Source organism: Sorex araneus, chromosome X, assembly GCF_027595985.1.
Source record: "Sorex araneus isolate mSorAra2 chromosome X, mSorAra2.pri, whole genome shotgun sequence".
In the NCBI taxonomy this organism is placed as follows: Eukaryota; Metazoa; Chordata; class Mammalia; order Eulipotyphla; family Soricidae; genus Sorex; species Sorex araneus.
In genome coordinates, this window is record NC_073313.1 from 334,396,354 (window position 1) to 334,424,176 (window position 27,823).

General features: G+C 44.2%; 1 protein-coding gene across 1 annotated transcript in view; it reads right to left on the reverse strand.

Annotated features, from left to right (window-relative positions):
- Nucleotides 1-364: 364 nt before the first annotated feature.
- EXOC6B (exocyst complex component 6B) overlaps nucleotides 365-27,823 on the reverse strand; it is a 565,697-nt gene continuing 538,238 nt past the window's right edge. The window contains exons 21-22 of the mRNA XM_004609116.2: nucleotides 8,703-8,815; nucleotides 365-3,796 (exon numbers count right to left, since the gene is read on the reverse strand). Coding sequence (XP_004609173.1) covers nucleotides 3,670-3,796; nucleotides 8,703-8,815 — 240 coding nt within the window. The 3' untranslated portion in view covers nucleotides 365-3,669. The remainder of the gene's footprint in view (nucleotides 3,797-8,702; nucleotides 8,816-27,823) is intronic.

Genomic DNA, 27,823 nt, shown 5'->3' on the forward strand with positions numbered 1-27,823 from the left:
CTCTCTGCCCTTGGCGGGAAGTCTGTCCCCAGCAAGGCAAGCTCCAAAGCACCTGAGGCCCGAGTTGCTGAGCCAAATACTCTGTACCCTTGGGTTTTCAACCGATTCCTCTTGAGGAGGAGGATGAAGAGCCGGCGTCAACCAGGTAGCTAGTCAGTAGTCTGGGATGTTTCTCAGGCCATGTACAACTTCTTGCCTAGTCTGGAATGAAAACTTTCTGCCCACCACCCACTTCCCTGCAATTTCCCATCCCCAGGTATTTCACCTGCTCCAGTCCTGAGCCCAGGGGAGGGGGGTCAGAATACTGGCCATCCAGTTCCCTGTGCTCCAGGGGTACGAGGATAAAATGACCAGGAGACAATACTTGGCTTTTGAAACAGCTCTGTAGGCGCTCGTTTAATAGCAGTTAAAACAGGAAAATGTACAGGAGGAACGAACATGCTCTTTCCACAGAGGTTCTTTACAAACCACCCGGCCCAGCTGCATCAGTAGCATTACTCGTGAGTTTTAAAGAAAAGAGAATTCCCTTTAGAGTTAAAAATGGACTTCCCTATGTTTCCTCCATAAATGTGCAACTATCTGTGCAAAATTAAAAGGCCATTTCCAACATGTTAATTAAAAGTAACTGTGAATGCAGGCCAGAAAAATAAAAAAAAAAAAAGAGAGAAAAAAAAAAGAAGAAAGAAAAAAATAAAACGAGGCAATAGAAGCATCAGGACCAGAGCCCTGCGGGAAGGAAGCTAAGGTACGGGGGTTTCTGCAGCAAGCCCCAGGGAATTGTCTCAGAGAGGCTTTACAAGGACGGTCATGGCCAATGGCAACCTGGGGTGATGGTGGGGGTCCAGGGTCCAGGACTTGCTAGCAAATACCTGTCAAGTGCCGAGTAGAGCTGACTCTGACGTCCAGGAGATGGTACACACCAGGAAAATACTGGGAAACACTCTATTGCCAGTGGGGATTCCCTGCCGGTGGGGGTTCCAATTCTGTTCCAGGTTAAATTCTGCCCCATCCCCAACTATTTCATTTACAGCCTACTCAAAACAACGTTCTCCTATGAAAATGTGTTTGTTGTTTGTTGTTTGTTTGTTGTGCCAATTACCTAGATCGCTATTAAAACCAATTGGGGTTTGAAACCACACTCCCTGTCTTGGGGATAAGGATCCTGTTTCCCCCAAGAAGCTGGCCAAGGGTTTGTCCCAAAGAGAAGGCAGGAGGGATGCTAGTCACCATGCTCTCGACTTCTCATTGAGGCCCTGGGTAACTTCTCTCTCTAGGGCCTCTGAGGTCCGATCTCAGGAGTCTGAAGGAGTAGGCACACAGAGTCTGCATAAGTCCTGGCAAGGGCTGATTCGCGGACAGCCCTAAAGACAAGCCCTGTCCTCCCCCGCCACCAAATCCCACATCACCAAACAACTTGGACATGGGCGGTCCTTGTTTTAACTTTCCCTGTCCACTGATCCAGAGTGAGTCTCCGGAGGGAACTTGGTAGCAGCACGTTGGATATGTTAGGAAGAGCTGAAGGCAGCCTGCAAGGGAAGAAGAGATCACCCAAGGGGTCTGTCCCTCTATCTTGAGCTTGAAACATTTTCTAGAGCCATGTGAGATGTACAAGGTCCAAGAACATCTGCCAGGTCCCCGCCTGCTCCCCTTCGCCTTGACACCCCAGTGTTTTTACAGGGACAAGTCTGAAACCAGACTGGCAATGACAAACTGAGACACAGATTTAAGTATTCTCCTTTCCCACTTTAAAGGCTCAGCCAGGACATCTTGCTGCAAATTGGGCCACTTCTGAGGAAAGCTGTCTTGGAACCTCCTTGGTCGCAGGTCTCCAGACGAATGTCATAGTATCTGGTTCTTTTCAGCAAAGTCCAGTCAGAGCTTTGGGTGTTGGAGTCTTGGGTCTCAGTCCTCTGGGTTCTTTTCTGTCTATTAGTCTCTGCAGTTCTGCAAGGCAGGACTTAACCCTGACCCTTGACCTTAAGACTCCAGGCCAACCACCTACCCTGAGAGCTCTACCCTGAGACCATGTGACCTGGTCTCTCCAGCTCCGAGGAAGCCCCATGTCTGGGTGAATATTCTCTCCATGGATTTCAAGTTGAGATAGGATGTGGGGGTGTGGGGGAGCTGTGGGGTTGGAAAGGGAGTGGGAAATGAAAAAAAGGAGGCACTTCCCTCCCCAGAAGCAACTCAGTAGCTGACAAAGGTCGTGAAGAATTCAGTTGGATGAGTTTCTCCTCCCACTAATCCAAGCTGGAAATGCCTGTGTGGCTTATTTGTCATTGTTTGGTGATGCACAATTATACTATTGCCCATAATCAAGTCATATCATCCTGGAGTGTCTTAAAGTGCAGGATCCACTGTCAGGCCTTGAGGCAAAGCTTGGGCATGAGGGGAATCTGACGGGACAATGGGCACAGTATCCAAGAGGGTGGCTCCAGGGCCTGTGTGCAAACTTGGGAGTTTGAGGACTCGAGTTGAAGACCCTTTTCTCAGATGAAGTCAGGGGAAGGCTACAGGGGTCTCAAGAGCAGATGAAAGCCTTGGACTTGAACAGGAACTTCATATCCAGGCGAAGACTTAAGTGAGGGGAAGCTGGGCCAGAGGAACAAGACTTGAGCCAAGGCTGACCCTGTGGCCACCAGGGTGACAAAGCTCCATTCCCTAGAGGCCTTCAGCAGAGCTACGGTTGGTCCCATGACACAGGGCTGCTCACATTACCTTTAAGGACGACAGCCAGAGAGCTGGTTTAAAACCCAGACAAAATTAGCTTTAGGCTTCACCCTAAGGGTCAAGTAATAAACGGCATTTTCAGGTTTCTGGACTCTGTCGAGCTCAGTGACCCTACTGGAACAGGCGAAGCCCGAGGCTCTCTGTGGGCTCCAGCCTCAGCCGAAGGTCCAGGCTGTGGAGGAAGTGAGATGAACAGGGAAAGCACAGAGTCACTGATGCCACGCTTGCTGGCGTTCACGATCCAGTACAGCTCCTCTTGGTGCAGGTTCAGTTTCCCCCACAGCTTCCTCAGCTCTCTCCTGGCCCAGCAAAGTTAGCAGAGAGAGCCCTGCCTCAGATTCAGGCTAAAGAAACTGCCGTCCTGATGGGCCTGCAGCAAAACTATCAGCATGTCCCCGTCCTGCCTGTCCACCCACACTCATTAGTCAGGGGATCGAGGAGATACGTCTCCGGAACTGTGCTCTGGTCTTTTCTTTTATGAAACGGTGATGTTTTTCCAGGCCCCTTCCTGGCCTCAGAAGAACTGTTACGTGGTGAGTGGGGCAGCCCAGGGTGAATGAGTATCCTTTATTCTCCTTATGCCCAGTCCCCTTTCCTCTCAGTGTCAAATACCAATTTTGTTTGTGCTCCTGAATCCTAGAACAAAAACTCCGGAGCCATGGCTAGAAGGGGGCGAGGCAGGGGGTGGGGGGGGCTCCTGACATTGGAACTGACGACATGACCATCTCCAGGTGAAGAAGATCTTCCCCTGCATCCCCGCCCAGCCACGGCGCACGGACTTGCTTCCTCTTGTGCCTCTTTGACTATCGGGAAAGGTTATGTGGATGCTGTACATAGGTTAATACAAAAATACATTTGCTCTCTCTGAAGAAGGATGCACAAATGCAAGGGCCAGCCCGGGCACGGCCCAGAGCAGCCTCCCTGGGCCCACGCCAGCCTTCATGAATGGTGGCTGCTGATGAGTCCCCGGAGCTGCTTGGCCACGGTGTCGATCAATTTCTGCTTGTCTCGCTCGTTTTTCCGAAACTGTGCAAACATGTTGTTCTTGCGGCTAGTGTCCTTCATCCTACACGGAGAAGGAAAGAGAGAGCAAAGTGTTTGAGGTGGCCACGGCAGGAGAAGAAGCTGCAGGGTGTTGGATGGCGCAGCGGATCTCACCCGCTGTCTTACAACAGAGACTCCAGAATATTTCCATTGGCAGGCACGTACTTACCTGCTCTTTGCGGAGCTGTTCTGTAGCCATCCAAGCCCTCCCAGCTCCGTGGAAAATATACCAGAGCCAGCTCCACCGCGGGGGGGCCGACAACCTGGCTGCTCTCGCCTATCCCAGGGTTCTGATTCATGTGGGAGTCCTGCGGCTGGCCAGGCTCATACAGAACGTCCAGGATCCTGGTACCACTTCATAACTAAATCCCACTGGGATCCTGGAACTGGTATTTCAGAGGTGGAACAAGAAATGCTCTAACCCAGCAGTTCCCTGAGGACTGAGAGAGAGGACAGCCAACGCACTGTTGCTCAGCACTGCTCTTTCTGTTACTCTCACTCTTTCTCAGTCTTCCCTAACAAAGGACTTCCCTGATTGGTCCTTTTGCCTTAGAATAAAGACCTCAAGCCAGTGAGATAGTGAAGGGTCTAGTGCTGAGGAAAGCAGTACACTAGAAGAGCAACACCTCATCCTCCACTTGATAAACCAGTGATCCAGGCAAAAGAAGATCCAGAGTTTTCAATAGATACTTCTATCCTATCCTCAGTTGCTCTGACTTTAGAAGAACTTTCAAGAGAAAGAAAAAAGAAAGAGGAAAAAGAAAAGAAAGAAAAAGAGAAATAAAGTAGTAAGAAAGAAAGAAAGAAAAAAAGAAAAGAGAAAGGAAGGAAGAAAGAAACAAAGAAAGAAGGAAGGAAAGAAAGAAAGAAAGAAAGAAAGAAAGAAAGAAAGAAAGAGAGAAAGAAAGAAAGAAAGAAAGAAAAGAAAGGAGCCACCAAGATGTGATCCTGGGGGCCGCACGTGTGTGTGGCCTCTCCGCAGCTGCATGAGCGTGACTCCAGACGCCAGCTAAATTTTTCGGCATGGGCAGCTCCTCGCAGAATGTCTCCAGACTGAGAACTAAGCCGCAGCCCCATGCCCGCCCAGGAGGGGAAAGATATTTCTCTCTCTTGCCTCTTCCTTGCTGGGGGTGAAGGGCGTGGTGACCGCCATATTATGACGACCACAGATGGGGTTTACAAGCTTGCAATGATCCAATATCTGGAAGAAATCTCCCTGGACTTAGTTGCTAAAGTACAGAAATCCAAAACCTCATTTCTCTTCACAACAGGTCTGACTAGTGGGGTGCTCCTAACAATAATAGTGAGGCTTGTGTTGAAATATTGAATGTAACCATAGTAAATAGAAAGTAAAGTGAAATTTATCAGTTACATGGCGGGGGGGGGGGTGCGGGGGGGCGGGATGGGAGGTGTGCTGTTTTTATTTATTTATTTATTTATTTATTTTGGTGGTGGGATATGGGCACTGGTGAAGGGATGGTTGTTTCAGCATTGTATAACTGAGACTTAAGCCTGAAAGCATTGTAGTTTTCCACATGGTGATTCAATAAAATAAAATTCTTTAAAAAAAAAAAAAAGAAAGGAAGGAAGGAAAAAAAGACCTTTCTAGATCTGGATCAGAGATGGCCTCTTCCCAGAATACAAATTGTGAGTCATCTTGGCCAATGAGGCTCCGTGAGAAGCATGGATAAGGAGAATCAAGGCCAGGCTGAGGTTGTCCCTGAAACCCCCAATCCTGACCAAGTCACCGTCCCAGAGTTCAGAGGGCCCACACGGCTGGCAGCTGTGAGTGGCTGCTGACTATGGCCACAGGCTCTGTGGACTGGACCTCTAGCCCACAGCTTGTTTTAGTGTCAGAGAACTAAGAGCACTGCCCAGACCAATTAATCCTGGGTAGAGCTAGGACAGTCTTCACCACCGACCTCCAAGGGCCAGCTCTGACCTCACAGTCCCAGGGCTGCATGGAAACCTGGAAGGGAGGGTGGAAGGAACCTGGCCCTGCGGAGTCAACTTCTGGTCTGCTTCCTGCGGGGTTATGTGCCAATCCTGGCCCATTCTTCCTCCACAGGGGCAGACTGGTCATGAGTGAGAAGGTGGTGGCGTGTACCACAGGGGATGGTGACAGCCCCAAGCATATCTTCTTCCTGACCAAGTACTTTGGGCCTCCAGGCTGGGTGTACTCATGAAAGGTACAACCACCCACAGACAGACTCCTCTGCCTGGAGGAAGAGGAGCAGTGACACAAGTAGATCCTTGAGGGTGGGAAGCACCTGCCTTGGGTCCCTTGAACATTCATCTATTGGTGGGACTGGTCCTGTTTAGGCTTGGGTATTCCAGACAAGTGTTCCTTTTCTTGATGAATATGTGAAATCAAAACAAAAATCCAAAACAAGAAAGAAAGAAAGAAAGAAAGAAAGAAAGAAAGAATGAATGAAAGAAAGAAAGAAGGAAGGAAAGAAAGAGAGAAAGAAAGAAAGAAAGAAAGAAAGAAAGACACCCTTTGTATATTTATGGGACTGAATTTAAAATTCTATGTGATCATTAAATTTATGCCTCTTCACAGCAGCCCAGAGGTAGGCAGCAAGGACTGCTTTTCAGGTCCCTCAGGGAAGCCCCTGTAAAAAAATGGAGGGAGGGAAAAGTCTGAAGCTGTGTTTCTGAGATAGTAAATGCCAGCCTTAAGGTTGCTCAAAAGAAAAGTCAAGGGTCTGAGCCATAGTACAGTGGTTAGAACACTTGCCTCACATGCAGCTGACCCAGGTCCAATCCCTGACATCCCCTATGGTCTCCCCCCACCCCCTCAGCCCCTGAGCACAGAGCCAGGAGGAAGTCCTGAGCACTGCCTGGTGTGGGCCAAAACCCAGAAACAAATGAACAAAAACAGAAGTCAAATGTCCAAAGGGCTGATAGTGGCATTCTGTTCATTCTGTTTGTCGCACCCAGGAATGCTTCAACCCCTTCCCCTCTCTTCCCCACCTACACATACCCCTCACACCAATTCTGTAAGAACAAGATCACAAATGATTCTGGCTATGACACTGAGGTCTATCTCTTTTCCTCGAGGCTTTCAGCAGATCATGGGGCTCCCCAAGTCTCTCCCTGCCAACAAGCACCCAATTGAGAAGAGGAGCTTTACGCTCTGGCAGTTGAGCTGGCTGTAGGGAAAGCAAAAAAGGAAGGAAGGGGGTCGAGTCAAGGGACTGATTCCCATGAGGCTGGGAGAGAAGGGTCTTAGTGATCTGGGTGCCCTTTGGCCTTGCTGGGTTCTAAAGGAAACCTTTAAAAACCAGTCAATTGCCGGGGTGCACACAGCTCTGTTCCCAGCTGGGTCTCAGGAGTGCTACAGAATGGCTGAGTATTTTAGCCTACTGTCTGTCTTCAGGAGGGAATGAGTCTCGGAACTAGGGAGTCTCAGGAACAAAGTAGTAAAGGACTGTTGGAAGGTAATGTGTTGACTCGGAATCAAGGCCCGTTTGGACACATATGAGTATGGCCATCCAAGGCCCAAATATTCCCCATCTCAACTGAGAGCTGACAACTGTGGGATCAGGTCTTGCCTCTAATAAGTCTTCCCTGGGTGATTCTGGTTGCAGATGGGAAGGCCTGTGATCACCCTGAATGTCAGGGGACGATGAGGAGCTCTCTTCTGGCGGGGCTGAATTTCAGGCCCAGAACTAACAAGACGGAACATGTCTGGGAGATGAGTGGGAAGGACCTTTACCTGGCACCAGCGGGGGAAATCCCTGCCACCATCCCAGCCCCAAGGGAATTAATTGGTAAGATAAAGGTCACTCTAAGGGTTGAGGAAAGAGGAGACAGCCAGCCAGCTAGCATCAGGCTGGTTTAGTAGCTTAGTACATCCGGGCGGGGACAACTCACAGGATACGGATTTCAGTGCAGTCATTAGTGTCAGTGAGGAACCAGAAGGGCTTGCCTCAAAGTGATGGAAAAGGCCCAAGTGAACAGAATACTTACTCTCTAGATATCCTAGGAAGGAAGGTCATTGGGAGAGAGAACCATGGGAAACAAAATCAAAATAGAAACATCAGTTTCTGTCTTGGACTGAAGAAAGCTACACTCTGGAATCTTGGCTTCTTGGCTCAAACATGTATCTCTTGCCCGCTACCCACTTCCTCTCTTCCTCTCCCACTGCTGTATTAAGAAGGATACACACTTTAGTCTCTCCTCCTTAAGACTTGACTATGATTTAGACTCTGATTCTAGGATTTCAGGACTGCTTGACTGGTCATGTACACACTACATGGTTGAGATGCAGAGGTCTCTTCTAAGAAACTTTTAAGAAACTGGATGCTAAATAATTTGATGAAAAGAAGATTCCTCTTTTCCTGGGTCTTTATCTCTAGTCTGCTATACCTTTACTAGATTAGCAAGAGTAAGAGGCAGGGTGGCAAGGCATCAAAGATCCTAGTACTTGGGTGACATGCTGGTTGGCCTTGAGATGTTCTAGAACTGGCTTACTCAAGCTCAGTGGTCACACCTATGTTTCAGTGATGCTAAGGTTGTATGGAAGCAACCACTGCCAGTAAGTGACAGCTGGAGCAATGGTCAGACACCTTCTCCAACAGACTTCTTGGGATAGTACAGTGAAGCTCAACCTGGTCGTGTCCTTCCCTTTTATCTCATCACCTCTGGTTAATGACAGGTTACTACTGTACTCCAAGATAATGTTGGGGTCCAATTTTGACTCATGCTTGGCCTGGTTATTGGCGCAAGGAATTGAAGGGCTACAGGAGGAAGAATATCCTGCTAAATAAAACAGGGAACTATTGATACAAACATGGCAACATCAAGAATGGGATTCCTGAAGTATCGGGAGGTATTGCCACAGAGAAAACTATCCTCTATATGCTAACCACCCTATACCCCAATTCCCCACCTCCCAAAATAGATCTGGACCGAGCACTCACTTCTCAATCAGGGCCAGAGCTGTCACTGGGTTTACTCGGAGGTACTTGCAGTTGGGCTGACCATAGTCAGCAAGGTAGGTTGACCAGTCCCATTGGATGAAGAGGTCCAAGAGCTGTAAAATATTCAAACAAGGCAAACAGATGTGAGAAACACCAATCATCCTTCACTAACAGCTAATAAATTTGGAAAATAAAAAAATGTAGTATTAAAAGGAAAGGATAAAAACTTTAGCCTTTATTTAGCCTAGTACAGCTATTAAAATAAATGAGCAATCATTTAGAGGCAAGACCACAAGTCAGCAGTTAGCTTACAGAAGCAGGCCCAACATTGGACAGTGTGAAACACAAGACCATCATGAAATAGTCATTTATTAATTAACACACTTAAATGCCTTTCATGTACTCATGGACCCCAAATTTAACACAACTCTACCTATCTCAAAGGCAGGGATAGAACAGTGCCATAGAAGCAATTATGTAAATTTTGAAGTAAAAATATTCATGGGTTCATGTACCAGTTCCATGACTTGCTGAATAGACTTTGTCCAAGTCTCTCAGCTGATACACACACACACACACACACACACACACACACACACACACACACACACACACACTCCTAGTTGCAAGTACGACTCACAGACAAAACAGAACCACAAAACCAAGGCATGTAAGGATCACTAAGCAATTCCTGGAGCCAATCAATGTGTGTTAGATCCCTGTGAACACTGGCTGAGCAGATGAAAAAGTGCCACTGTAGGTTAGGGTTGAAAAGCAAATTTAGACCAAGACTGAGGCTGCATATCCTGGAATTGGGCTTATGAGTTTTAAGGGAGTCCCAAGAAGGAGACAAAAATAAGCTTCCTGCTTCTTCCCGCCCCAATGAGCCCACTTATGGCTCCTGGCTCCTGAACAGCCATCATCCCAGAGGCACACAAACCAATTTTGGAACCAAGCGGCTCTTGGCAAAAATGCATCTGGACTGAGCATTAAACTACAGCACCGTGCCACCCCAGAATGGAGAAAGGTGTTTGTCCCTTCTGCCTTTTCTCCCCGGCAGTGTGATGGCTGCCACTTTTTCAGAGCCTGTTGGACAATCAGGCATGAGACTGCAGTGGTGTGACACTCGGGGCCTCATGGGACAGGGGGTGGAACCGGCCCCCCTCCCCGGCCCAATGAGGCCCCGAGTTGCTGCCCACGAATGGCTCCTGGCTCCTGAATGGCCATGATCCCAGAGGCACACAATACAATCCCGGAACCCAGTGGCTTTTGGCAGAAATCCTTACTAAAATATCAGAAATCCAAAAATGCTCTTCATATCAGCAATAGAAAACAAATTATCTAATGATGCCTTTTCAACACGTCTGAATGTTGGGAAAAATTCCAAATAATAATGGTGAATCTTTTGTCAAAATATTGAATGTGATCAAAGTGGAGAGAGACTAAGGTGGAAAACATCTACCACTACCACATAGGCTGGGGGAAGGGCGGGATGGCGGGTATAATGGGACTCGTGGTGGTGGAGCGTATGCACTGGTGAGGGGGTGGGTGTTTGATCATTGTATGACCAAGACTTAGACTGGAAAGTTTTGTAACTGTACTCACAGCGATTCAGTTCAGAAAAAAATAGAGCTTCCTGGAGGCAAACTGAATTCTGAGACTAGAGATTTTGACTTGGAGAAAGTTCCTTCCTTGTCAGTTTTAGCCTCAGGCACCTAATTTTTATAGCCTCTATTTTTTCCCCCCCAAGGCAACAAGAAAAACTAAGGGAAGACAATCAGTGCATTTCAAAGGTGAGCATAATGAAAGGGAAGTTATTAACTCTCTGGTGTAAGCTTCTAGAAGGGTACCCGGTCAACTAACATCACTGCATAGAAAAAGAGTTCTAAGACATGGAATAATTGAATAGACCTACTAATATCAAGGAAATTGAAACTGTAATCAAAAGTCTCCCCAAAAACAAAAGCCCAGGCCCAGATGGATTCACTAGCGAATTCTTCCAAACATTTAAGAAGGACCTGTTACCAGTTCTCCTCAAGCTTTTCCAGGAAATTGAAGAAACAGGAACTCTCCCAAACAGTTTCTATGAGGCACATATCTCTCTAACACAAAAAGCAAACAAAAACAATACTAAGAAGGAAAGCTATAGGCCAATATCCCTAATGAACATGGATGAGAAGATCCTCAACAAAATATTAGCAAATAGAATCCAACAACTCATCAAAAAGATCATATGCCACAACCAAGTGGGATTCATCCCAGGGATGCAAGGATGGTTTAACATTCGGAAATCAATCAATATAATCCACCATATCAACAAAATCAAAGATAAAAACCATGTGATCATTTCAATAGATGTAGAGAAAGCATTTGACAAGATCCAGCACCCATTTATGATGAAAACTCTCACCAAAATGGGTTTAGAAGGAACTTTCCTCATGATAGTCAAAGCCATCTACCACAAACCTACGGCAAGCATTATTCTCAATGGAGAAAAACTTAGGGCCTTCCCTCTAAGGTCAAGGACAAGACAAGGATGTCCACTCTCACCACTTCTGCTTAACATAGTACTGGAAGTTCTTGCAATAGCAATTAGGCAATAAAAAGACATTAAGGGCATACAGATAGGGAAGGAAGAAATCAAGCTCTGACTATTCACAGATGATATGATACTATACCTAGAGAAACCCAAAACCTCTACCAAGAAACTCTTAGAAACAATAGACTCGTACAGTAAAGTTGCAGGTTATAAAATCCATGGCCTTTCTATACGCAAATAACGAAACAGAGGAAAGTGACATTAAAAAAAATAACAATCCCCTTCACAATCATGCCCCAGAAAATCAAGTATCTTGGAATCAACCTAACTAAAGAGGTCAAGGATCTCTACAAAGAAAACTACAAAACGCTAATCAATGAAATAAAAGAGGACACGAGGAAATGGAAACATATTCCCTGCTCATGGATAGAAAGAATGAATATTGTCAAAATGGCAATACTCCCCAAAGCACTGTACAGATTCAATGAGATCCCTATAAGGATACCCATGTAAAACTTCAAAGAAATGGAGCAAACACATCTGAAATTCATATGGAACAATAAATGCCCATGAATAGCTAATGCAATTCTTGGGAAAAGGATGATGGGAGGCAACACCCTCCCCAACCTCAAACTCTACTATAAAGCGGTAATAATCAAAATAGCATGGTACTGGTCCAAAGGCAGATCCGCAGGCCAATGGAACAGGGTGGAATATCCCTACAAACAAGTCCAATTGTATGAACATCTAATCTTTGATAAGGGAGCAAGAAATGTGAAGTGAAGCAAAGAAAGCCACTTCAACAAATGGTGCTGGCATAACTGGACAACCACTTGTAAAAAAATGGGTTTAGATTTCTACCTATCACCATGCACAAGATTCAGATCAAAATGGATTAAAGATCTCAACATCAGACCAGAATCCATAAGGTACATTGAAGACAAGGTTGGCAAAACTCTCCACGACATTGAAGCTAATGGTATATTCAAAGATGACATGCCACTGACAAACCAAGTGTAAACAGAGATAAACAAATGGGACTATATTAAACTAAGAAGCTTATGCACTGCAAAAGATACAGTGACCAAAATACAAAGACAATCTACAGAATGGGAAAGGATATGCACCCAATACCCATCAGATAAGGGGCTGATATCAAGGATATACAAGGCACTGGTTGGAATCTACAAGAAGAAAACTCCCAACCCCATCAAAAAATGGGGGATGGAAATGAACAGAAATTTTCTCAAGGAAGAAATACGAATGGCAAAAAGGCACATGAAAAAAATGCTCTTCATCACTAATCATCAGAGAGATGCAGATCAAAGCAACCATGAGATACCAACGCACAACATACAGACTGGCACACATCCAAAAGAACAAAAGCAACCGTTGTTGGCATGGATGTGGGGAGAAAGGGACCCTCCTACACTGTTGGTGGGAATGGTGACTGGTCCAGCCGTTTTGGAAAACAGTATGGCTGCTTCTCAAAAAATTAGAAATTGAGCTCCCATTTGACCCAGCAATACCACTTCTGGGAATATATCCTGGAGAGGCAAAAAAGTACAGTGGAAATGACATCTGCACTTGAATTTTCATTGCAGCACTGTTTACAATAGCAAGAATCTAGAAAAAACCCGAGTGCCCAAGAACAGATGACTGGTTAAAGAAACTCTGGTACATCTATACAATAGAATACTATGCAGCTGTTAGAAAAAATGAAGTCATGAACTTTGCATATAAGTGGATCAGCATGGAAAGTATGCTAAGTGAAATGAGTCAGAAAGAGAGAGACAGACATAAAAAGATTGCACTCATCTGTGGAATATAAAATAAAATAACAGAATAGGAGAGTAACGCCCAAGGATAGTAGAGATAAGTACCAGGAGGTTGGCTCCAAGTCTTGGATGCTGGCCCCACATGCTGGAGGAGGGGGCAGCTCGCATAGAGAAGGGATCACCAGGTAAAGTGTGGTTTGAGGATCCACACGGGATGGGAGATGCGCACTGAAAATAGAATATAGACCAAACACGATGGCTATGCAGTGCCTCTGTTGCAAACCACAACACCCAAAAGGAGAGCGAGAACAAAAGGAAATGCCCTGCCACAGAGGTGGGGTGGGGTGGGGGGATGGGGTGGGAGCACGGGAGGGATACTGGGAACATTGGGGGAGGGACTGGGCACTGGTGGAGGGATATAAACAAAATGCAAACATGAAAGTTCATAAGTTTGTAACTGTAACTCATGGTGATTCACTAATAAAAAAAAGAGTTCTCTAAGCAGTATATCAGTGATATGTCTGTACATCTATTTGTATTGATGAATCCTTTTTGATTCAAGCCATTACCCTATTTCTGCCTTTTAAAGAGGGAGCCGCCATAGATGACTATTTCTCTATGCAGAACAAAGGCAGAGCAGCCTAGAGTGAAGCCCAGTGCCCAAACCCACCACCTCGTCATCCTCTGTGTTCGCTTCGCAGCTGGGCAAACAGGCCGTGTGGCCTGGCCCTGCCTGGGCAACTCTCTTCTTCCACCCATTCTTTTAGACGAGCTGTTATGAACTTTCTCAGGAAAGCAGGGAATTGGCAGAAGCCCCAAACCTAAAACGGAGAAAAGTCCCTACATCCTCAGCCAAGATAGGGATGTTAAAGATGAGAGGAGGGAGGAGAGACAGACAGCCACATTGGTTGGTCTGGGCCAGCAGGGCCCCAAAGGACCCTCTCAGGCCTCTTTTAGTTTAGGTTGTTCTTATTTTAGTTGGCAAGTGAAAGGACTTCTACCACTTCCCTTCGCTGCTCCAAGGCCTCACAGAGCTCTCCTTTAGCAGAGCCTTCTCCTCGACTTCCTCCTCGAACTGCGGTATTTCTGCCCTAGGGTTCCAGGACTAGAGGAGACAGTTCCTCCTGGTGTGGTCCTCAGAGTCCCCGGCCTGAAAGTTCTTCCAGGACTCTGTAACAAATCTCACACAGGTCGTCCCTGCATCCCAGGGGAAAAACAAGAAAACTATGGAAGAGTTTTCTAAATGAATATTCCCCCCCCCAAAAAAAAGTTTAAATACCATAGGGGGACAAATCTTACTGTTTGCAAAGAAAAGTGAATAAAAAACAAGGCTGGTTACCATTCAGATGTGAACACATGCACCTATCTGATACAACTATCCTCTCGACTAGTGGATTCCCAGTCTTGAAGATGGAATTAAAGGTATCTCTTTTCTGATTTATTGCAAAGCATGCCCTGTCTTTCTGGATAATAAAACCTGGGTTAATCACCAATGGAGTGTGGAGGGCAGTTCATGACTTAGCTCTGAGGCTTTCTATTTTTATCTTATTGTCAATGTCTCAAAATACTCTATCAGTACTGAGCCCAAGAGCTCTGGGATGACAAGTTACCTAATTTATTGCATTCCAAGCATGGAAGCTCTATAAAACCAACCAGTATGAGCCTGGAGAGCACACCCTGGGTCAGTTCTGCTTTCCACAATCCTTCAGATCAGGGGTGGAGAACGCCTGTCCTCTGGGCCATCTAAGACTCATGAAATACTACGGTCTGGTCTTGGTCTATGACAGGCTGCTTGGCAGCTGCCTGAGGCCTGTCTGCCCATACTGCATGGCCTGAGAATAACGTCATCAATAGCCAAATGGCCCTTCCCATAATAAAGGTATCAGACTCCTGTATTAGAGGGTGGGCTATACCTCAGTCTATGGCCTCATCTGCCATAGATGCACAGACCTAGAATCTGAGGGGCTCCATAAGTAGGTTAGCTGCCTAAGGGCACGATTATATGGGATTCCAAAGAATCTACCATTAGAAGAAGCATCTAGCATTAGAAGAAGCGGCCAAGAAAACCAGCCAACTTATTTAAGACGACAGTGTTTTGAGGTTCATGTTATATTTTCAAAGGTGAATCCAAGTCCTCCAGCCTGGCTTCCACATACAATGTCTTTGTTAGATTTTATGAAGCTCTCTTACAAGGATCAGAACATTCAGTCATCACTAATGATTACAACCATTTTGTCTTTCGGTTCCTCAATTGGAAATAATTTCCGACTTAAGATAAGAAAGTTTCGAGAAGCAGCGCTGTGTAACGCACACCATACACCCTCTGCCCTCCCCCCTCTGCTGTCACATTCTAGCTCATGAGTCATCGTTGTGTTCTTTCTCCTTTACACAGGTAACACTTCTTTACTGAGTCTTGAGAGGAAACTGCATATGTCATGGCACCTTTTCTTTTTTTTCTTAATTTATTGTTATTTTTTATTAGTGAATCACCGTCAGGGTACAGTTACAGATTTGCATATTTTCGTGCTTGTGTTTCAGTCATACAATGCTCGAGTACCCATCCCTCTAACAGTGCCCATTCTCTACCACTGATGATCCCAGTATCCGTCCCACCCCTCCACTCCATCCCCCCTGCCCCCGCCCTGCCTCTGTGGCAGGGCATTCCCTTTTGTTCTCTCTCTCTGTTTTTGGGTGTTGTTGTTTGCAATAGAGGTATTGGGTGGCCATTGTGTTCAATCTATAGTCTACTTTCAGCACGCATCTCCCATCCTGAGCGGGTCCTCCAACCACACTTTACTTGGTGTTCCCTTCTCTATCTGAGCTGCCTTTTCCCCCAGCATGTGAAGCCAGCTTCCAAGCCATGGAGCAAACCTCCTGGTACTTATTTCTACTTTCTTGGGTGTTAGCCTCCCATTCTGTTGTTTTATATTCCACAGATGAGTGCAATATTTCTATGTCTGTCTCTCTTTTCTGACTCATTTCACTTAGCATGATACTTTCCATGTTGATCCACTTATATACAAAGTTCATGACTTCATCCTTTCTAACAGCTGCATAGTATTCCATTGTGTAGATGTGCCAAACTTTCTTTAACCAGTCATCTGTTCTTGGGCACTCAGGTTTTTTTCCAGATTCTTGCTATTGTAAACAGTGCTGCAATGAACATACAAGTGCAGGTGTCATTTCGACTATACATTTTTGCCTCTCTGGGATATATTCCCAGAAGATGGCACCTTTTCTATGGGAAACTTCAGTGTCCCTAGAATTAGGGTCATTTATTTATGTAATCACAGTATAGATTTTTACTACAGTAAATTCATGATTTCTAACAATAGTAAGTGTCCATATCCTAATTTTATAAACTGACACAGTAACTTCCTGAATGGCTTTCTGTTCAATTTTTAGAATTTATTTTAGCAAAAAAAAATATCAAGATGTTCTCAGTTGAAAGAGGCTATAGGAGTTGCCTGTATGACTTCCTCTATTAGGATTAGGTATAACTTTTAGTTGTCTCTTTAGTTTTCTTTAATCTGAACTATTTCGATACTTTTTCTCTTCCTTATATGAAACTGGGTCTGTGCTCAAGGATCACTACTGGCAGGGCTCTGGAGAAAATAAAGGGTGCTAAAGATCAAACCTGGCTGGGATATGCGCAAGGCAAGTGTGATACTCACTACACTCTCTGGTCCCATGTACTAACATTTTTGAAGACTATATTCCCTATGGGCTGGAACGATAGCATAGCGGGTAGGGTTTTGCCTTACACGTGGCTGACCCAGGTTCGATGACTCTGCCCCTCTCGGAGAGCCTGGCAAGCTACCCATGGCGTATTTGATATGCAAAACAAACAAACAAACCAGTAACAAGTCTCACAATAAAGACGTTACTGGTGCCCTCTCGAGCAATGGGATGACAATGACAGTTATATTCACCATACCTCCCTGGCAACCAACCCTAATGGTTTTCTAAGACACACCATTCTGTGTGTCTTTTTTTTTTTTTTGGTTCACATCCGGTGATGCTCAGGGGTTACTCCTGGCTCATGCACTCAGGAATTACTCCTGACAGTGCTCAGGAGTATGGGATGCTGGGAATTGAACCTGGGTCAGCCGTGTACGAGACAAATGCTGTGCTATTGCTCCAGCCCCAAGATACACCATTCTGAACAGAAGATTCTCAGTGATACTATGTTCTCCTAGGAATATTGTATCTGCAGGCAAACTGAGTTCAGTGATTGTTCATTAGTGCTATTATTTTTGATCACACAGTCCAGGGGAAGTCTGATTCCTTACTGCCTGCTAATATGCTTTTCTTCTGTGGTCAGTAAGCAAATGGGAGGATAATTTAAGACTATGCAAAAAACACTGCTCCTAATTCAAATTGCCCTTAGATATAGCATCCATTGAGGATCTGAGTCCAACTCAGTCATTATGATAATTGCAAACTGGTGACAGTTCCATTTTATCTTTCCTTCCACTTTTGTTAGTTGTCATTCAGCATTCTGCCAAAAGCAGTGTTTCCTTTCTTTTCTATTAATTTATTTATTACAAGGAAGGACTCGTGGCCTCCCATTTTTTAATGGGTTATATTCATGAATACATTGGGTTGCTTTGATGTTCAAGTTGCCTCAGACCTGGCAAATGGGAGCTCCTTTAAGCTGAAGCCTTGTAATATGCCCCTATACCCTCTTTTTGAGCTTACTTCATTTTTGGCATGATTGTGGGGGCGGGGTGGTGTGTGGCAGGCTCATCTTTTATCTGCTGTATCTCTGAGGAGCCCACACTGTAATCAGCCACTTCTCTCAGGAGTCCTGATGTCTTCCACTGAGAATGTTACTAGAGATAAAGGTTTGGGTTAAGCTGGCAGAGGCTCCTGAGCCCCAGGATATGGCTCTAAAACCCAAAACCCAAACAACTTGGATGCTTTGTGTGCTTAATGATACTTGCATGTTTATTGCTACTAATGGGTAATCTAGGGTCTTTCAGTCCTCTTAGCAGATAAAGCTTGCAGGAAACACATGCGCCTAAATATGCATATGTACTCATATACATACATAAACCTACACTTGCATGCGCATACACACTGCAAGCATGTACACATATATATCTTAGAAATCACCAGTCCTCCTGCTGATTTTAATGTTACCACAAAGTTCTCTGCCTGTCTCCACTCCTTACGCGTGTATACTTCTCCCACAGTGAGATTCCTGCTCTTCCTGTCATCTCATGTGCGAATCTGCTTAATCCTATAACTAACAATGCTTCAAAATGATCTATATGTCAAAAACAGACTAATATAAGAGTTCAAGGTTTGCTTATAATTCTACCTCCCCCATTCAAGAGTCAATGGGTACAATCAAATACTGTGTTTATAAGTCACTTGGATTAGTTCTTTTTAATTTTCCTTTCCATTTAGTTGTAATAGTCATTTAAATGCAACTGGGTTCATTTACTTCCATTAGCTCTTAGAGTTAAATTCCTTCCCCCCCACACCTTTCTTACCTTAATTAAAAAATATGTAGGGCATTATTTCCAAAACTATACTACACAAAGGGGTTAAGAGGAGTGTCACTCTGTCCTCTTTTAAAACCATTTACCCCAATTCTTCTCAAATATTATCAGTATCCATCCCCACTGTTTTCAGACTCGATCTTCCTGGGTTCTATTTGTAAAGATGAACAGACACATGTATTTTCTGTCATTCTCTCTCTCTCTCTCTCTCTCTCTTAATAGGAAGCAGCATACAATATATATACTTTTAGGCATCCCATTCCTTGGTGTTTATAGGTAGGTGGTGAATGGAGAAGAATAAAGAGGTGGTCAAAGTTCAGAAACAAAATTTGAGATCATCAATCCTCAAATATCAGTTGAGTTTTTCTTTTGCCATTTTTACTAGATCCTCATGTATTCTTATTCAAGAATTTTTTTTTCTTTGTATTCATTCACAGTTTGGCTCTAAGAAAAAAATTTAAAAGATACTTTACATATTATCATACATGGGAAATCGTTCTTTCTTGACATAAACAGAACATAACTCAAACTGAAACAAAAGATTCTCTGTCATCAAAAAGAAGGGGCGGCTTTCTAACAGTATGACTTAGCATCTGATGGCACATCTAGGTCTGAGCTCAGCCCAAACAGAGTAGCACATTCGCTAGATGACCCTTGGCACCTCAAGGGTTCCATTTGTCCTATGTTTTGGGATTAGTTCATGACTTTAGCTAAGAGTTGAGTGATGGCTGTACCTGGAATAGAATTATGGGGTATATGTGCACAAAGAAGTACTTGTGCCAGAAGTTTCAGCCAAGATTCAGTTGCATCATGAGAGAAAATCAGGAGTACACATGGGCCCTGTGTCCTGGGCTGGTTAGGAGAGTCTAAAGCCAAGGGTCCGGTTTGGCAGGAAAGGCCTGATGAGCCTGGCTGGACTGGGTACCTTGTTAACACAACCATAAGAACAGATCATTCGCCTCAGGACTAGGTTCCCCTGTGGTTGTCCTTTGATAAGTTTTTAACCTCTTTATCAGAGCAGTGTTAAAATTCTTGATTCTATATAAAATGACTCTTGAAAGAACTTATAGAACCACATTTGTGGACTGCACTGTCTATTCTATTAAAATTCTTCAGAGTTGCATAAAAAGTATACTTGAATACTTAGTAAAAAGTATTGCATAAATTTTAAGAATTAAATTAAATTCTAAAATAAAAATTGCATATTTTGTTGCATAAAAAGTATACTTGAGGGGCCGGAGCGATGGCACAGCGGGTAGGGCGTTTGCCTTTCACGCGGCCGACCCGGGTTCGATCCCCGGCATCCCATATGGTCCTCCAAGCACCGCCAGGAGTGATTCCTGAGTGCAAAGCCAGGAGTAACCCCTGAGCATCGCTGGGTGTGACCCAAAAAGCAAAAAAAAAAAAAAAAAAAAAAAAAAAAAAGTATACTTGAAGTAATCTCCCCTACTCTTTATTCATAGAATGTGAAACATGAACAGTGAAATAGGTTTGCTTTTCTCAGACTTTCTTAATGAAGATGCAAATCCACTGATTTCATCAAATGCATCTCAAGGTAGAGCAAGAAGAGAACTGGCTGGGCTTTCTCCAGGATAGTAAAACCCAGTGGCTTCCCTTCATTCAGGAGACTGGAGACATTTTGGTTCTAATGTTGTTGGGATGGTAGCAATGACAGTGCCACTGGCATCTACTGGGCAGAGACAGGGGATGTTACTAAACACCCTCCAGTATATACAGGATATTTCTAACAAAGAATTATCTGTGCCCAATATCAATAGTGTAACGAGATCACGGATTGAGATTATGCATTTTCTGTGGTTAAAAACAACAACAACAACAACAACAACAACAACAACAACAACAACAAACAAAACCTACATGAGAGGAGACATGATTCAATTGGTAGAGCACATTCCTAGCATGTGAGAGGACCTAAGTTCTATCCCTGGCACCACACACTCCCACTTCCGGATATGGCCCCTTTATTAGCCTCAATCATTTAGTAAAGAAAGTGACTGGCAGGTTTCTCCATTGCAAACTCAGTATTTCTACTTCTGTAATTAAAGCATCTCTTAGGGGAGATATATACTTTGAATATGCAAATATCCTGACTGTCCTTAAAATTTTAGTGTGTTAGTGGATCTTTTTTTGTTTGTTTGTTTTTGGATCACACCCGGCAATGCACAGGGGTTTCTCCTGGCTCTTAACTCAGGAATTACTCCTGGCGGTGCTCAGGGGACCATATGGGATGCTGGGATTAGAACCTGGGTCGGCCGCATGCAAGGCAAACGCCCTACCCGCTGTGCTATCGCTCCAGCCCCGTGTTAGTGGATCTTGACGGCAACAATACTACTATGGTTTTGGGCTATTTTTCTCATCCCTTCTTTAGTTGTTAACCATAATTATTTTGTGAGGAAAGTGCTTTCCTTTCTCCCCCTTTATTTGCTCAATTATTTATATCAGCCTGACCTCAGGGCTATTTATTTTATGAGATATAATCCAATATAACCATTATTTATTTTGTTGTCAAACTGTTCCAGTCCTGGTCACTGGGGTTCCTTCAAGACTGGCTCTTCTATGTATTTTCCAACTGCTCCTATCCTTTTTCGATTACTTCCTTATTTTCTGGCACAAGAAGATCATCTTGTACCTTTCAAGCTCATCTTGTACCTTTCCTGCCTCTGCCTTGGATTCAATTACTATTAAAAGGAGCTCTGGTTTCTTTCACTGGAGAATAGTTTTCAGAAATCAAGATCTCGGAACCCAATTCGCCCTTTCCACTGGAGAACTATTGTTAGGACTTCTCTCCATAGACAGAACTGAGTGAAAATGAAAAGCAGAGTGAAGAAGGTCCTGCTTCTTCCCATGACAGAATGAGCATGAGTTTCAAATCTATCAAGCCTACTCATAGATGAGAATCACTGCTGTATATGATTGCCTTCATAGTGAATGCCTGTGATAAGAGCCTCATTTCTCATGTAGATTGGGAGATTCTCTAGAATCAGGATGGTGTTTTTTCCTGCTATTCCATAGTATGGACCAGCACTGAGCTAGTTATCTAGCAGATAGTCAGCAAAGACATGATAAAGTGTGTGTATGTGTGTGTGTGTGTGTGTGTGTGTGTGTGTGTGTGTGTGTGTGTGTAGAGGGGACACTGGTGGAGGGAAGTGAACAGTGTTGAAACATTGTATGCCTGAAACCCCAAAAAGAATAATTGTATAATTCACAATAGTGGAAAAAAAATCATTCAAAAGGCGTCAAATATATTTCTAATAAGAGGGTTAACATCCTGTAGGGAGAATACTGGTCAGGTGTGGAGATAGATGTAAATCTGTGTTTCTCTCATGACAAATTTTCCAAATAGAACAAACTCAAGACTTTCCTGAAGAACACTAGAAGGTAGGGAGTATCTAACAGTATGTACAATGGTCGGGGGGCAGGGAGAGAATGCCTTACGTGAGAGAGTCTCTTTCTCACAGAATGCCAGCAAAGATTCCATGGAGAGCAAAGGCCCATAGGAAACAAGGAAGGTGCACACAGACACACATAACAAGACACAGATATAAGTCACTCCTCTCCCTCCAGGGGTGATTTTCTTTACGTGTTTTCTCTTGAACAGGCACACCAAGTCCTGTAGAGAATGGTGCTCCCAAAGCAGCCATGTCCTTGAAGAAAATCTGATGCCCGAGAACCTGAACTTGCACTTTATAGACATCACAGAGCAATGCTTTATGTTAGAGAGGAAAGATTAGACAAAACAGCTTCAAATACTATTTGAAGTGTCCTCTGAGACACTTACATTTGATCCAACTGACAAATTTTATACATGCTACCTCTTCAGACAAGGAGGCCCTGTAAAGTGCAGAACACTCACCCCAGAGACCAGTAACATACAGAACACTCAGCCAGGAGAAATTTCCTTTGTTCATTCCCCGACTTATTTGATATATGGGTACCAATGACATCATAATAAAGTATCTTTCATAAATACCCAAGCACAGGTGCCCTTTAAAAGACATTTGAGACCAGTAAAAGGAATCTTAGGCCATGGGTGTCCTGACTGACAGGATGACAAGATAAGCCATCACATGTGCTTTCCTGCTTCAGTTATGAATTCACAAGAGACCCTATCAATAGTTGAGGGAAGATCAAGAACAATACTGAAAAGTCCACTCGCAACGACAGAATCGACTAATGACCTGTTTGTGTTTATTGCCCTAGGTCCCCCCTGCCCCAACTCCTTGTCCCTGGCATTGGGCCAGTCTTATTCAAAGAAGAGCATTTTGCCTGCTTCCCACATGTCCTCAGAAGCACTTCCTGACACAGAAATATGGGCAAACACAAAAAGAGAAAGCCGGAATTACTTCAACAAACATAAGCTGAAGACCAACAACGTAAAGGCTCTCATCTAGGTACTGTGTATGAAAGAAAAGACACCTCTAACCTTGAGGCACTCATGTATGGTAAATAACAGATACAAAGTGATGCGAGCATTCTAAGAGGTACTCTAATGGATGCAAAGAAAGTTCAAAATAAGGGCATCTAAATCTAAGCCTGAGTCAGGTAGGTGGGGACTGCCTTAGGAGTTGCAGGGCAAATGAAGCAAATGATAAATGGCCTTATAGGCAAAGCTAGTGAGTTTAAAGCATTAGCCTGGAGGCTTCTCTACTTGATCAGCTTTCTTTGAGACCAGGGGATGGAAAACTATAGTCACCTGCTTGTTCCTGTAAATAAAGCTTTATTGGAACACAGACATGCTCATTGGTTAATACACTGAATGGCTGCTTCTGAGCCATAACTGCCAAGTAGTTGAGGCAGAGAACATATGGCTTGAAAAGCCAAAAATACTCATTTATCTTGTCCTTTTGGAAAAAAAACCCACCACATTTGCCCCTAGATCCAACCCAGAAGACTGAAATCATCAGGTATTAGATATGTAATATTTACTAAATAAAGTGGCCTCAAAGGTGACCTTTTAATAAGACCTCTATAACTTCATTATTATTATTATTATTTATAACTTCATTATTTTAATACCTGGCATCAGAGGGTTTTTTTTAATTTATTTATTTATTTTTTTTTGCTTTTTGGGTCACATCCGGCGATGCTCAGGGGTTACTCTTGGTTCTGCAGTCAGAAATTGCTCCGGGCCGTGCTCAGGGGACCATATGGGATTCTGGGAATCGAACCTGGGTCAGCCTCATGCAAGGCAAATGCCCTACCCACTGTGCTATTGCTCCAGCCACCAGAGTTCTTTTGGGCCAGGGAAACCTGTTTCGGAAACTTCCTGGCTTTGTGAGATCCTCAAGGCACCAAGAAAAGCAGTAGAGAAAGGATTTGTTATTCTCCCTCTTGAGAGGCAAGAAGCTAATCTAAAGAGAGAAGACTTATATAATATGTATAAAAAAGGGTTCAGAAGGAAATTCTTAGAGTTACTATGGTCCCAAACAACGTGCGGAACTGGGAAGTCAGGTAAGGGACTTTTTTCAAAGCTGTTCGTCATACAGTATGTTATAGAAATCTCCCCTGACAATCTACCCCTTTAATCCTAATATTTAGGTAATGGGGATCTTTGCACTCAAGTATTTAGATGATTTTGTGTATATGTGTGGAACTCAAAGGGACTGAATTTCAGTACCAAGAAAATGGTGGAAAAGGGAATTTTCAAGACAATAATACTGGAGGGATTAAGGATTCACAGAAATCTGAAGAGGTCTTTGGACTTCTCATTGGTTGGGTGCTAGAATGAGAGAGGTTCCAAGTTTCTCTTAATCTTTGTAGGCTAAAGACATCCATCTGGTTTATCCCTGAGTTTTGCAACAATGGCCACTTAACAGGCTGGCTGCTGGGTCTCACGGAAAAATCAGACCTCCTGCTCTTTCGTTTTCCTGGTTGAGAAAGGGCAGGAGAAGGGGAAAATCATATCTATGTGGTTCCTGCTTTCCCTCCAGCCCAGCTGCCAGATGAATGGGGGCTTCATTAGCTCTTTATCGGAGACCAACTGCACATTAGCAGCTTCCCCTGGAAGGGAACGTCACTCAGAAATATTTATTTACCTCATAAATGTGGGTTTATAGGTCTGCTATCTAAACTTTTCACCTCGGAGACTACCTTGGTAAGGAGATAAAGAAGGACCAGGGAGACTGAGGGCTCTTCCATCGTCATCAGCTGGTACCCAAGGGGAGGCTCCCAAATAAAAATTCCAACACCAAACATTCCTCTGTGTCAGCCACCCTCCTGGAAGGCCATTCCTCACAGAAGACAGAGCTCTCCTGCTGTTGGGACACGTGGAAAACGTCTCACTGAGCTCAGTGATAATGATCAGACTGGATACAGATGCTGTTCAGGGGACATAGGGAGAGTTGACAGAGTTGTCCCTTGCTGGGATGAAGAAGGAAGGCAGGAGTGGGATTTTCAATGGAGCTTCTGTTAGAGATGTGGCAGGAGAAGGAGGTGGCACCCTTGGGCAAGTGCTCAGATGCTTTTATATACTGTCATATATGTAAACATTCCTAGGTAAGTGGATTAGGGATGAGCTGTTGGATTTTTAATCTAAACTACCCACCCCCCACCACCATCTTTGGTTAAATTGAGTGAATGGTTTAAAAATACCTCTGCAAAGATAGCTATGTATTAAAGATAAAATATTAACAACGTAAGTAAAAGCAAACAACAAGAAAATGGCAGAGTGTACAGGCTTAATCATAATGCAAACTATTTGTCATCCACATAAAGTAAAAACAGTGATGAGCAACCAGTTTGATGAGGAGCTTCTCCAAATCCGAAATAATCAAAAAGAGTATTTCAAAAATGATTTGTACCCATTACTTTGAGTAATGAACTTTACTTATCCTAAGTGCATATTGTAGCCTGAAATATTAATGAGAGTAATATGTGTGTGCACTCATGTGGACAGACACACTAGCAGACGTTCCCAGGTAATGATAACGACTCAGTCTCTTATATTGCGGGGTCAGGCCAGAAGAGTATGTGTGGAACTATTCTTTTGTAGCAATTCAGGGTCTAATTATAATTTGTTAATAAACTTTACACACACAAATATATTAGAGGTAAGTCATCAAGACACTCTTGCCAACAATGGTAATAAATTTTTAAAAATTGGGGATCAGGAAGATAGCTCAGCAGTTGGGGCAGATGTTTTGTGTTTGCAGGGCCCTGAGTTTAAAACCCTACACCACACGCCTCCTCAGCACTGCTATAACCACTGTCATAACCACTGGGTGCAGCCTGGGTGGGCCCCAAACACTGCTGGGGTTGCCTTGGGGGCTCCTAGCACCTCTGGACCGGAGCATTGACTTCTTCTGCCTGGTTGGCCAAGTATTACCAGGAGTAGTTCTTGGCCCTGGGCACTGCTTGGGAGGCTCAAAGGGAAAGAAATGGGGCTGGGGGTGGGAGGGATTTGTAGGGAAATTGTCAAATTTCTTTAACTTGGAGGAAACCACCAACAAATTCATAAAGAAACTGGTTTGGGTTCTCTTTTATAAATGGGTAAATTAAGAAAGAGTTGTAAAAGTTACTTATCTTACAAAAGTTATTACAGCCCAGGAACTTTGATGGGCATAAGCAAAAAATAAAAAATTGTAAAACAGAGGATGTCTTCATACCTTGGATAAACATAGAGTGAGCAAAAATCTCAATGGCTTAGGAAATATGGCTTAAGTGTACACTAGAAATTCCTAAACTTATTTGGCCTCCGTTCACTCTTCAAAAAAAAAAAAAAAAGAGGGGAGGGGAGAGCCCAGAGAGATAGTACAGTGGGTAGGACATTTGCCTCGCATGTGGCTGACCTGGGTTTGATCTGCTGGCACCCCAGATAGTCTCCCGAACCACCACCAGGATTGATTCCTGAATGCAGAGCCCTGAGCACCATTGGGTGTGGCCCCCAAACCAAAAACCAAACCAAGCATAAAGCAAATAAACAAATTCACCCAGTGCTCCCTTGGAAATATACTTTCTTCTTTTTCTTTTTTTTTAAATCTTTATTTTTTAATTTTTTGTCATGGATCCCCATGAGGTGCAGGTACAGACTTACAAACTTCCATGGTTACGTTTCAGCCATACAATGCTCAGCACCCATCCCTCCACCAGTGCCCATTCTCCACCACCCAGGAGCCCAGTGCGCCCTCCCCCACCCCCACCTCTTAAAGCAAACAAACAGAAGTGTCTGCACAAATTACATCCGGCTACTACTGTGGCTATGACATCGCTGGGTCATTCCAGTGCCCTGAAAGGGAACAGAGTTGGGGATTTGGGAGGCAGAGGAGTCACCCACTCTGGGAAACACTGGAGAAGCTCAGAAAGGACCAGCACTTGACAGTCCCTTGTCACAACCTGTTCTTACAGTCAAATCTGCATTTTGAATCTATTTTGTTTTGCGTTTGAAAGATGAACTAAAGTGACACCACAGAACCCCACAGCTAAATGTTGGTAACTGGTGAACCAGGCAGAGAGCTAGGAGATGAGCGGGGACTCCCAGTCACCCCACCATCATCTCAAATCTCGAAAGGGTTCTGCCTCAATAAGTTACTGATGAAATGCTAGTTCCTAGGAAGGCCACATTCTCAGCCCTATGGAGCTGGTGCTTTTTTGCTGTTTCCCACTGCATTTCTTCCTCTCAATTCTGTTCTTCTGAATCTGTTTTGTGAAACTTTCAATGTGCCACTTGGAAGTAAGTGGAATAGAACAGCGTGACAGAAAGTGCCAATGAGAAGGCATTTGCCCTGAGAGTCCAATGAAGGCTAGTGCTGAGAGCATGTAAGCACTGTCCATGGGAGAATGGGAGAACTTTCACTCTCCGCAGACCCTCCTCCTTAGAAGAACTCAGCCAGCCTTCAAATTCTTCGGTCCTACTTGAAGGACTGGTAGAAAATGACCGCTAGTGGCAGAGTCCAAAAGATTTAGAGCTCCAGACCTCTGGAAAAAGAGAATTCAACTGCGAGGAGGACAGGGAATTTCAAAGACACTCGTTGGAGCCAAGGTAGAGAACAGGAGTAGCTGGTGTGCTCCGGGGAAGAAGATGCTGGACATTTTGTTTATTTGTTTTAACATTTATTGCATTCGTCAATTTCATCAAATTCTCTGGAATGTCAACAGTCCCGAGAAGTAGGTACTATAATTTGCTTGTTTCTTTTGTTTTGGGGCCGCACCTGGTGACACTCAGGGGTGATTTCCGACTCTGTGCTTGGTTGACAACAGTGGTCCAGGGATACGAACTTGGGTCACAGTCAAAGTTACTGCATGCAATCTTACCTCCTGTACTATTCTCTCTGACCT